The sequence below is a fragment of the Pelophylax lessonae genome, assembly GCF_965119305.1.
Source record: "Pelophylax lessonae genome assembly, chromosome: 2".
Classification (NCBI taxonomy): Eukaryota; Metazoa; Chordata; class Amphibia; order Anura; family Ranidae; genus Pelophylax; species Pelophylax lessonae.
In genome coordinates this window covers 492001853-492014554 of record NC_138769.1, presented here as the reverse complement: position 1 = coordinate 492014554, position 12702 = coordinate 492001853, and the positions used below count along the sequence as shown (strand labels likewise).

The 12702-nt window shown below is 42.6% G+C and overlaps 1 protein-coding gene across 3 annotated transcripts in view; it reads right to left on the bottom strand.

Annotated features, from left to right (window-relative positions):
• The window catches only part of UGGT2 (UDP-glucose glycoprotein glucosyltransferase 2), a gene marked incomplete at its 5' end in the record, with an annotated part of 753177 nt that overhangs the window by 700374 nt on the left and 40101 nt on the right, over positions 1 to 12702 (bottom strand). For all 3 annotated transcript variants that reach the window (XM_082245311.1, XM_082245312.1, XM_082245313.1), the window contains 2 exons: positions 6541 to 6715; positions 6807 to 6919. In XM_082245311.1, the coding sequence (XP_082101437.1) occupies positions 6541 to 6715; positions 6807 to 6919 (288 nt within the window). The remainder of the gene's footprint in view (positions 1 to 6540; positions 6716 to 6806; positions 6920 to 12702) is intronic.

The following is a 12702-nucleotide window of genomic DNA, read 5'->3' as shown; positions in this document are numbered from 1 at the left end:
ATTTTTTGAAGGTTGACTTTTTTTGTATTAAAAACACTTTTCTTTTATTGGTTGGATGAAATATGCTAATTTTTTGAGATAGGAATTTTGGGTTTTCATGAGCTGTATGCCAAAATCATCAATATTAAAACAATAAAAGGCTTGCACTACTTCAGTTGTGTGTAATGAATCTAAAATATATGAAAGTCTAATGTTTATCAGTACATTACAGAAAATAATGAACTTTATCACAATATGCCAATTTTTTGAGAGGGACCTGTATATATCAGCAGAGCATGTCTGCAGTAGGAGTCTGTCTGCAAAGCCCTATTGATGCTGAGCCAGTCACATGACTTAAAAAAAAAAAAAAGAAAAAAAAAAAAACACAAAACAACTGTTTTACACCGCATTCACACTGCAGCTGCATGACTTCGGGGGCGACCTGTGAAATTGCGTGCAGCGCGACTTCGGTGCGACTTGCACGGACTTCATAAAATGAATGTCTATGCAAGTCGCTCCAGGTTGCCCCGAAGTAGTACAGGAACCTGTATTTGCGATTTGTGTCGCTCCTATTAGAACCGTTCCTGCACCACACAATGGACCGCGACTTGTCAGGCTGACCAAGTCGCCTGACAAGTCGTATTAGTGTGAAAGGAGTCTTAGAAGAACCATTTAAATTAAATTATAAATATCAACAAAATGTTTTATAGCTTCCTATAAGTCTCCATTGAACATTAAATGTGTATTTTTGTGCATTAATATGGTGTAGGCGACATCAAAGATGATTGACATTAACTTTCAATGCATCCAAGGCTTTATTTTACTTTACAAGTTTTAACAATTATATTTAATATTGATTTATGTTAAATAAATATATAATCAATCAGCATGCTATATCCAGCCCCCATGCACTTTAATGCTTTGCTGCCACAGACGTAAGGCTTAAAGTGGTTCTAAAGGCAGAATGATTTTTTACGTTTGTGTATTTTATACATTAAGTAAAAAAAAAAAAAAAAAAGACATATTCCGTGTACAGCCCCCCTAGTATTTACTTAAGCCCCAATGCGATCCATCAACGTGCACAAAAACCTCGGCTCTTTGGTGATTCTCCTACTCATTGGGTGCCATTGGCTCTTGCTGCTGTCAATCACAGCCAGTGGGCCAATAAGGAGAGATAGGGCACGGCTCTGTGTGTGAATGAACTTGACGTCTATGGACCTCAAAACGCATCAAAGTCCGGCCAAAGTAGTGCAGCAACTACTCTGAAGTCGTTGCAACTTGAAATCACACAGATACGAACGGTACTCATTGGAAATCATGGAGTACGATTTGTCATGAGACTTTGCTGTTCCAAATCGCAGGACAAGTCGCACAAGTGTTAAATGGGCCTAACTCGACAGCAGCTGGGTATTTACTTACACTCTCTAGAACGGTAGGTAAATGGTGCTGCACTGCCAATTAAGTATTATAATGTTCCATATATCAAAGTGCAGTGACTCAATAAAACCTATTTTTTAATGAAATGCTCAAATTCCTATTTGTTATGTACTATATATATCCAAGTGCAAAGTCTCAATAAAAAATACATTTAAAATAAAATGCTCTAATTCCTATACAGAATCACACTTCCTGCTACAAAATAAACCAAGTGCATCGTACAATCATGTAAATATCAAAAGAGGGAATAATATTGCATTCAAAATGTTCACAGATAAGACCATATAATAATAAAAAATAAAATTCAAAGTATTCAATAACTAGTAGAAAAATCCCTAATGTTTATCCATGGTGTATCCCTTCACCATTTGATATTAGGTGTCCCTATGGAATTCTATCCTTCATCCAGGTGTCACCACTGTGCTCTCTGGTCTCTCACCTGAATTTTGCTTAAAATAAGCATGTAGTATCTCTCCCGTTGTTGCTGTATATCCTGCTCTCCACTAGGTGTCGTGTAGTGTTCCCCACTGCTCCATTTCATGTGTGGGTAATGGGTACTTTCAGAGGCTTCTAGGGGTCCTCTTGCCATATGATTCAGGATGGGGTTATATGAAAGATAGTCTCATGGTGTAGTAAGTTTGTAAAAAATGTATTTAAAATAAAATAGCAGTACATTTAGAGCCGGTTCACATTAGCGCGACTTGTCAGCCTGACAAGTCGCGCTCCCTCGCGGTCTATTGACCGCTACAGGACCCGTTCTAATAGGAGCAACACAAGTCGCTCCAACTTAGAAAAAGGGTCCTGTACTATTTCGAGGCGACCTCGGAGCGACTTGCATAGACTTCCATTATGTGTAGTCGCTCTGAAGTCGTGGTGCAATGTAATGCACAAGTCGCCCCCAAAGTAGTAAGGAGTCGTGTCGCGCTAATGTGAACCAGCTCTTAAAAACCATGTATTCGGCAACAATCCATGAGAGCCGTACTCGTTTCCGTATTTACGTCACTTCCGGGTACCTCTGCTCACGCCCTATGCGTTATGTCACGCCCACATGCTTTATTTAGGGGATAACGGAGATAGTGATTGGACTACTTATATATAAACATAAAAGTGAAGTCAGCGCCTTAAAATACTTAATCCGCAGCTTGCAAATGATGTGAATATACAAACATAAAAAACGTGAAAAAATAGGTTGCAGCGCTAAAACATAAAATTAGTGAACATATAGTGCATATGATCAAAAATAATGAACTCAGTCCATAAAACTGCCCAAAAAAAAAAAAGTCCACATGGATAATCAGTGTCAGTGTAAACAAGGTCAATCCTCCACCAGTGGTCCTTCACCCAAAAACAGAAATGTGCACTCACCAGACCATGTTGCTGTCTTATTAGGACAGCTAATGCGTTTTTTGTATATTATACAGCAGGTCTAATATATATATATATATATATATATATATATACACACACACACACACACACACACACTAATATATATATATATATATATATATATATATATATATATATATATATATATATGCGCAACAGGCAACATAAATAGGACAGAGATGTATCAACAAAGGATTCAAATCCATCAAGGATTCATTGAAGAGAAAATTTAAGAAGTAAAGAAAATAGAAAGGTCTGCCTTAATAAAAGATAGAGATTAAAAACCAACAAATGGAACACGTCCACATCATTTTAGATAATATACAATATAGACAAGTAGAAAGAACCATAAAGTGACACTGGCACATTTTACAAGCAGACAGACACCCCCAGAATGTACTACCAAATACAAAATTTGTATACAAAAAAGGCCCTCACTATCCAAGATAAAGTTGTAAAAAACATAATAGACCCTCTGTAACGGAACCGTCGACCCACACCGTACTTGTGGTCTTCCGTCAGTATGTGGCTCCCTCCAGTCTGGACATAGATGGAGATATTCCAGCCGCCCTACATACAAAAACTAGCCTGAACTTAGCTTGTATGTCTCTGAAAGCAACTAACACTTTATTGAACACAGGCACAAAAGATCACAACTCAGGGGACAATCCCCCCTCCCCCTCTTTGCATAATAACACACTGGGCGGGGAACTACATTCTGTAACATGACACACAGGTGTATTCAACTTTCCAACAGTAGACAGTCTCCAGGAAGGGCTGCTGGAGAAATCCCCTCCTCCCCTCTAGAAGCTAATGCACATGTACATCCCATAATAGGTTTAATACACATGTACATACCAGAATAGGTTTAAGGCAGACAGAACAACAATATAACAAAGGAATGCAGGTACTTCACAATAACAAACCCCACCCCATCTCAACCTATCTAGCAGAGTTCTATGGGACGCCATTTCCAATATTATAACAGTCTGAAATTGTTCATCTTTATATATTTCTCTGAGGAATATTGTTCTTAAATATTGCTGTCATAGGTTCAACACAAACCACACATACAGAACCCAGGATAGCCGGGATAACACCAAATGCTGAGTCCGGTGTGGTTTTACAGCGAGTCTGGTTAGTGCAGACCCAACTGGGGTTCTTGGTCACCCTGTGCCCCTAATAGACACAGGGGACTTACACATAAGAGGAGACTAGGGGGCAGAGAGAGGGTTTTCCCAACCCCTCTAAGGTAAGCTGAGTTCCACAGGACCTCCAACCAAAGTGACTCCCGTCACACCATCCAAAAAAGATATTCTTCTTTACGGGTAAAGACCGTTAACCTTGCAAGAAATGTTATGCATGCACAAACACTAAACGGCCAAATGAGAGAAAGTTTTTCACCTTAACTAGCAGAGGAACACCATACAACGTTAATTAATTTATAGGATGCAGCACGGAGGGGGCAGTAAATGCCCTAGAATGTAGTTGTGGATTACAATACATAGGGCATACAAAAAAAACACTCAAAATAAGAACCAAAGAACACGTACAAAACATACAGAAAAGGATATGATAAACATATCGGGTCTAAACATTTTGATAAAGTACATCAAAGAGATCAAACCCATTTAAAGTTCTGGGGTATAGAACTATACAAAAGACACTGGAGGGGAAACCACAAAATTAGGCCCCTACATCCCTCCCGGCTCACATGAATATCGGCTACAGCAAACAGACAACCCCTAATACTAACAGATACCCAACACACATCGTCGCAGATAGATATCTTTAGAGCCAATTACAATGGCTATAAAGACTGCAAGATAATGGCTGACAGGCATACACATACGAACAACACATAAAAAATGGTGACAACATAGAAACTGTTTTGAGGGCTATGACAAAATGGCATCATCATAGACTATACAATAAATATAATAGGCTTTGTGAAAATGGCCGCCACTACTAATTTTTAGGATAGACTATAAAAGTAGACCAATCACTACCTCCGTTTCCCCTGAAGAAGTCACGTGGGTGTGACGCAACACATAGGGCATGAGCGGAGGTAACCGGAACTGACGTAAACACAGAAACGAGTACGGCGCTCCTGGATTGTTGCCAGATACATGGTTTTAAATGAGAGTTGCTGCTGTTTATTTAAAATAAATTTTTTACAAACTCGCACGGTGCACTTTGGTGCCTCTATGTGATTTATATGCACTTGGATTATATTGTAGCAGGATGTGTGATTATGTATAGAAATTAGAGCATTTTATTTTAAATTAGTTTTATTGAGACATCGCACTTGGATATATAGTACATCACAAATAAAAATTCAAGCAATTCATTAAAAAATATGTTTTATTGAGTCACCGTACTTTGATATATAGAACATTATAATACATAATTGGCAGTGCAGCACCATTTACTTACCATTCTAATAGCGGTGGATAAGCTATAGAGTGCTAGCAGCAGCCAAACCTCTTGTTTATTGAAAGATACACATATTGATAGAGCGGGAGTAATACACCTCATACCCTACACACAATCTCTGCCATGACCAGGTGTCAGTGGGTAGATCATCGTTTGCTGATCTTCTTTCAATAATGAATGAACCCTGAAGTGATAAGTATTTCATCAGGTCTGGGTTTAAACACGTCATTCACTGGCAGTGCTGGCTGAGGAAGCATCTCATCAAGCATGATTTGTGACAAGTTTGATAAACCATTGTGCCAATAACATGGAACATAAAACTGCATCCACCACAATTTTAATTTTCCAGGGTCTCTGCTTTTAGAAAATGCATAATGTTTGGGGTTTACCTTCTCTTCAGGTCTAAAATGCACATGTCAACATTAGTGTTGCACTGATATCGGTGTAGATACTAAGCATTTGCACAAGTACTTGTACACATTCAAATGCTCGGATACTAAAATACCTTCAAGCTAGGTTCACATATATGAGATGTAAAATAGTGGGATTCACATGCAGTTGTATATGAATACCAGTCCGCTTTTAACGCAATTTTACAGCAGCATTTTTGGCTCGCTCTATGTGTGCAGAGGGGATCAGAAGAGAGGAGTCTGTCAGTAGCCACCAGAGTGAGGTGTGAAGCCACCAAACTACACACATTAGCAAGGAGCTGTGTTAAGGGATGAATTGTGGAAAGCACTGCCAAAGGCTGCTGAAAGACAAAGACACCTTCGGCCACTAACAGCTCTGCTGATCCACAAAGGGCTTCACTAAAAAGATGGACTGGAGGAGGAACTGCCAGAAGGAAACTGAAGCAGCCGCTGGAACACAAACACCGCCGGCAGGCTCTCTCTCTTTCTCTGCCACATAGCACCTCCTGCCTCACCCAGGAAAGTCAGTACAAAAGGCAAATCAAAGCAGGAACCCATTTCTTTCTTAATAGTCCTATTCTAATCTATAGAGTGATTTCAAATCGCACAGGACCCTTTTTCTCAAATGCGAGTCGCCCGCATATGTCTGAATGTCCTCAAAAGGAAACCATTCCATTATACTTGTCATGAGAATTCACATCTGAAAACACACGTGTAAACCAGGGCTGTCACTTGTTACTAAATGTAGGTATCAATAATTAGTATCTGCAAGTACTTGAGAAAAAGTATCGGTACTCGTACTTAAAAAACGTATATCGGTGCACGCGTAGTCAACATGTGCACATATGGCTCTGGAAGCAAAATGGTTAAATTAAAAAAACTTACATACCTGTATGTAATGTCTCAGTACATAAATTATCTCCCCACTTTCTGCCTTTTCTGTCAAGGTTTTATGAAATGTAGCAAACGCTTTGGTGCCCACTTCAGCATAGAGAATGACCACTGGAGCAGTCTTAGTTAGTGTAGGGAACACATGGTCTCCTTTAAATAAATAAGGCCTTGGTCTGAAAGAAATACAGTTACATCAGTTTCATTTCTATACAACGAATATTAAGTAAACATACCCAAATATATGGAAATTTAAATGACATTCACCTCTCCAGTGCATCCTTCAAAAGTTTCTTAAGCTGACTTGCCTTGCAGGTGTGACTTCCATGGATAGAGACAAACGCACCGCAACCTTCTGGAGGAGGCTCATCAGCTGCAATCTAGAATGTTAATAATTACATTTAAACAAGAGGCTTTAATTGCATTTCATCTTCAAATGATTGTGTACTTCCTGATTGAAAGCGCACATTTGATTAAATTTTGGAGTGTTTCAGAGGGTAGAATGATGTGTCAAAGTAAGCATAAACAAACATGTATGTGGTAGTCCAAGAAAAAAATAAAATTTTACTGTATGTGTGTAATTAGATAGTCTGGTTATAGGTATGAATGCAATGCAACCTCTTGCTAAATGTGTGAGAACGGTGGGCTTTAATGCCCCACTGCCGCACAAATGTGTCTACGACAGCATGAGGTTGTGTGCTGGGACTGCGCTCCCTGCGTGCCCGCAGCACACTGTCCGAGCTGTCACCAACAGCTCTTGGTCAAAGCCAGTGGGACAAGCCCCCGAACATGTGACCGCTGTGAGAGCAAATCACAGCAGTAACATAACACCGAAGCCGACACCACCTTAAAGACATTAAAGGGAAAGCAGAAGGTGGCATGTAAGGTGTTAACAGGATAGAACATGGGTTTTATTTTAAAAGGACGTGAAAATGACAATTCACCAAACATTTGTGGTGAATCGTACACTATTGTATATTAAAACACTCACTGACTGGGAAGACTAAAGAGTTGTAAACTATGCCTGTACTGACACATTACATTTCTTGTCACATTTTCCAAGAGAATAATAAAATTACATCGGACTTGGTGCTTTAGGAAAGTTTTTTTTTTTTTTTTTTAAATGGAGAACCTTCTTTCCTCAGTTTATAAAAATGGTACAAAACGGATAACCATTGAGACCTCCACTGCTGGGCCAAATCTTAAAACTAGGACACTAGTCAAGTAATAAAATAATAAAAAAAAAGTTTAAAAAAATAATTATAAAAAAATTAGATATTTATGTTTTTTTATTTTTAAAATACACAGTATCTCAGCAATTCTGAGAGTAATCTCTCAATTGCAAAAACTAAAAATGTTAATTTTCTGGTACTGGATGTCCTCAGTCTTCCAGAATGAATGGGGGATAGTATCATTAAACCCACTTCTCTGAGCCCAGGTTATTATGGGCTCACCCAAGTCTGACTTCACAGTAAAGGAGAAGCAGCAGTGTGGGAAACTCATCTTTTGGTCATTCTGCATGAATTGATTTGCACCTTGTGCTGCTTCTTCCTCTACCTACTTGTGGAAAGAAATGTAGAGATTCATCTTTTCTCAGCACAGGGTATCATGCAAAAGTATGTTAATCTACAGATTCAAGGTAATAATCCGTTAAACTGTACGTACAAGCAATATAGCTCTGGGTGTGCCTGGTCTTATCACTCAGGAACTCATGGAAGCTTTTTAGCTTTTGCTCCTACAGTAGCTGCATGTCACTCTGCACTACTGCAACAATCTACACGCCTCTACAGGAACAATCTGAGAATGTTGGTTGGGGGGGGGGGGGGGGTGTTAAACGTTAAAGATATACTGGAAAATAAGTGTTGCAGTCATAGAACTTAAAAGTTTAATGAATCATTTAGGGGTTACGATTGGAGGGTTCAGCTTAAAAGGGACAGGTTAAAGGTTAACAGTGGAACTCCAGGCAAAATGGAACAAGATAAAAACAGCCTTTTAAAACTAAAATTGCTTTGGCTGCGATTTTAACCTTTAAGCCTGGAATTCCCGGCAGAAATTTTTTACTGCTACTAGAATTCCTAGTCTAATAATTTAACGCACATCCTCTGAGCTCATGTCAACCTTGAATCACTCTGGCCCATGAGTGGACAGTGAAAAGAGAAGCAGCACAGTCACGAGATTATCTTTCTGACACTCTGCTTTCTCCACATATCAGCATGCTTCTTGTCAGTACATTGTGCTGCTTCTTCCTCTCATACTCCATGTCTGCTCTACAGGGACAGCAAGAGGCTGATACCAGGTAAAATTCAGTTACTTGAACTGCTTGCAATCTAAAATACATTTCTGATTACAAAGCTGCATTACTTTGTGTTCTTTATATCTGCCTAGAGTGCAGCTTTAACCGCTTGTCGACCGTGTACAGTAATGATACCTAGTACGTGATCCACGTGCCGAGCTAGAGAGAGCGCCTCTGCCGCTCCGGCTGTGCCATGATTGACTCCAGCACAAACCAATCAGTGCATGCTGGTCGCTGATTGGTCACCACAATCTACTTCGGAGATTCCGAAGAGAGCCCTGTGTAGGCAGCTGCCTTTGAGCAAAGCAGGAAGTAAAAAACAGCACATTGCTTAGTAAAAACATGTCACACAGTAAAACATGTTGGACACACATTAAACCCCTTGATCGCCCTAGATGTTAACCCCTTCCCTGTGATTGGTACAGTGACAGTGCATATTTTTTAGCACTGATCACTTTATTGGGGTCACTGGTTCCCCCCAAAAAAAAAAAAAACAAGTCAAGTGTCAGTTAGGTGTTCAATTTGTCTGCCGCAATATCGCAGTCCCACTAGAAGTCGCTGAGCGCCACTATAGCGTCAATATACGCTTATTGGGATCTTTTTTTTTTTTTTTTTTTTTTACCAAAAACATGTAGCGGAATATATTTTGGCCTAAATTGATAAGAAATTAGATATTTTACATTTTTTTATTGGATGCGTTTTATAGCAGTAAGTAAAAAAAACCCTATAAATTTATTTTCAATACCGTTTGTCTTTTTTTGTTTACAGCGCAAAAAATAATAAGACCTGTGATGTGATCAAATACCACCAAAAGAAATCTATATTTGTGAAAAAAAAAACGGAATTTTTGTAAAATCTTACCTGTAAAATTCCTTTCTCTGAGTCCTCCAACAGTCGCCGCCACCTCTAAGTCATCACTATTGGGCATTGACTTCCGCTCCGCAGGAGTAGCTAGGCATAAGACTTAGTCAAAAGAACAAAAGCATTTTGCATAGACACACCCATGGGGGCTGTCCCACTGGTCAATACCGCCCTGCAGTGAACACTCCCAACTCAGTTTGGTAGAATAGCAGTAGGTGTACAAGAAAAAACCCCAAAAGAGGGGCGGGGGGCGGCAACTGTCGGAGGACTCAGAGAAAGGCATTTTACAAAAATTCAGTTTTCTCTTGCGTCCTCCGACAGTCGCCGCCACCTCTAAATCATCACTATTGGGATGTCCCAAAGCAGTGTAGACATGAGGGGTGGGAGACACAACCGTAGAAAAGGCAACGCAGTACCCATATCAGAGAAAGGAACCTTACACGCACAGTAAGAGAACCTTCTGGGCAACAGAAAAGGCTCAACAGGAGCAACAACCCAGGAAAACAAATAACCAGGGGATAAACACCCAAACAGCCAGGGACCCACAAAAAAACACAAAGGTCCCCTATGGCACAACCGCACTTTGCGGCCAAAGGAGGCATCAGCTGATGCCAGAACATCCACCTTATAGAATTTGGAAAAGGTGTGCCCCGACAACCAAGTCGCAGCCTTGCACACCTGGGCCACCGAGGCTCGATGCCAGTAGGCCCAGGACGTACTGAAAGATCTGGTAGAATGTGCCTTAACAGGGAAAGGTGGAACCCGTTCCTTCAAGGCATAGGCTTGTTCAATGGTCTGTCGGATCTATTTGGCAATGGTCGCTGCCGACGCAGCCACGCCCTTCCGAGGTCCCTCAGGAAGGACAAAGAGGGAATCCGATTTCCGAAAGGACTCAGTGGACGACAGGTAAACCCTGATCGCCCTGACAACATCCAAGGAATGCAATGCAACCTCCTTAGGATGCTTCGGCTTCGCACAGAGCGAAGGCAAAACCATGTCCTCATTAAGGTGGAACTCAGAGACCACCTTAGGGAGAAAAGACGAATGAGGTCGCAAGACCACCTTATCCTTGTGAATCACCAAGTAAAGAGAGCGGCAAGACAACGCCACCAACTCCGACACCCTGCGAGCCGAAGTGATCGCCACTAAAAAAGCAACCTTCTTAGACAGCAGAGGTAACGATATCTCTCGGATGTTTTCAAAGGGAGAGCGCTGTAACGCGAACAGAACTAAGTTTAAGTCCCATGGAGGTAAAGGCTCCCTCCGGGGAGGGGCCAAATGTCGCACACCTTGAATAAAGGTGCGAATCAAGGAATGAGATGCCACAGGGCGTTGGAAAAGAATAGCCAGTGCAGATACCTGGCCCTTAAATTGTGGCCAGCGGCAGGCGCTGGTCCACACCAGACTGGAGGAAAGCCAACACTCTCGTCACCGAGTAGGAGCGAGGAGAAAACCCCCTGGACTCACACCAGGCAAAATAAGCTTTCCAAGTACGGTAATAGATTACCTCTGGAGAGAGACCCGTCTCTCAGGACCTGGGTCTCAACAGCCAGGCCGTTAAAGCCAGCGACTGAAAAGCAGGATGGAAGATCGTTCCCTGAGACAGTAGATCCTCCCGCATTGGCAGCCGCCAAAGAGGCGCCACTGCCAGGTGAACAACGTCGGCGTACCAGGACCGGCGCGGCCAGTCCGGCGCTACCAGAATTACCATGTGCGGTTCCGAGGCTAACCTGCGAAGGAACCCAGACAACAACTGAATCGGAGAAAAGGCATAAATCAAACGATACTGATGCCAAGGGGCCACCAACGCATCCGAGGCGTCTGCCAGAGGATCGCGCGTTCTTGCCACGAACCTTTCCACCTTTTGGTTCAGCCGAGATACGAACAGATCCACGTCCGGGGATCCCCACTTCGCACAAAGCATTTGGAAGACCTCCCGGTGCAGGGACCATTCCCCCTGGTCCAGGGTCTGGCGGCTCAGATAGTCGGCCTGCCAATTCTCCACACCCGGAATGCGAATTGCTGAAATCGCCAGGACACGAGTCTCGGCCCAAAACAGAATGTCGGTCACCTCCCGGGCCGCCCGGGCACTCCTTGTGCCCCCTTGGCGGTTGATGTAAGCCACCGCGGTAGCATTGTCCGTCAGTACCCGAACAGGACGGCCCCCGAAGGCGATCTGACCACTGGAAGAGACAGAGTTTGATCGCTCTCAATTCCAATATGTTGATCGGAAGGGAGGATTCCTCCTCCGACCAAGTGCCCTGGGCAGACAGGTTGCCCAGGACTCCACCCCAGCCCGACAGGCTGGCATCCGTGGTAATCACTGTCCACAGTAACGGACGGAAGGATTTGCCTTCTGACACTGCCGGGGACTGGAGCCACCACAGAAGATCCATTCTGGTCCGGCGACTCAAAGAGACACTCAGATCCAAGGACTGAGGTAGCCTGTCCCACCTGGCCGGGATCTCCGCTTGAAGAGACCGTGTGTGAAACTGAGCGAATGGTATCGCCTCGAAGGCCGATACCATCAGCCCTAGGGACCGCATGCAGGTTCTGAGTGACGAGGATGGCTTGTCCCTGAGGGACCTGATCTAGTCCTGTAAGGTCCGGAGCTTGTCCTCCGGCAAAAACACCTTTGCTTGAGCAGAGTCCAGAACCATTCCCAGATAGGGAAGACGAACCGAAGGAGACAAGGTCGACTTCTGTACGTTGATGGTCCATCCGAACTCCTGGAGCGTCTGTACCGTAGTGGACAGATCGCGCAGTAGGTCCTGGCTGGCACTCGATCTTAAGAAATCGTCCAGATATCCCAAGACCGCAATGCCCTGAGCCCTTAGCAGGCCCAGAAAAGGCGCCAACACTTTGGTAAAGACCCTTGGAGCCGAAGCGAGACTGAAAAGGTAACGCCACAAACTGATAGTGGTCCTCCGCTATTGCGAACCAAAGGTACCTGTGGTGACCCTCGAAAATGGGGATGTGTAGGTACGCATCCTTCAGGTCTATAGAGGC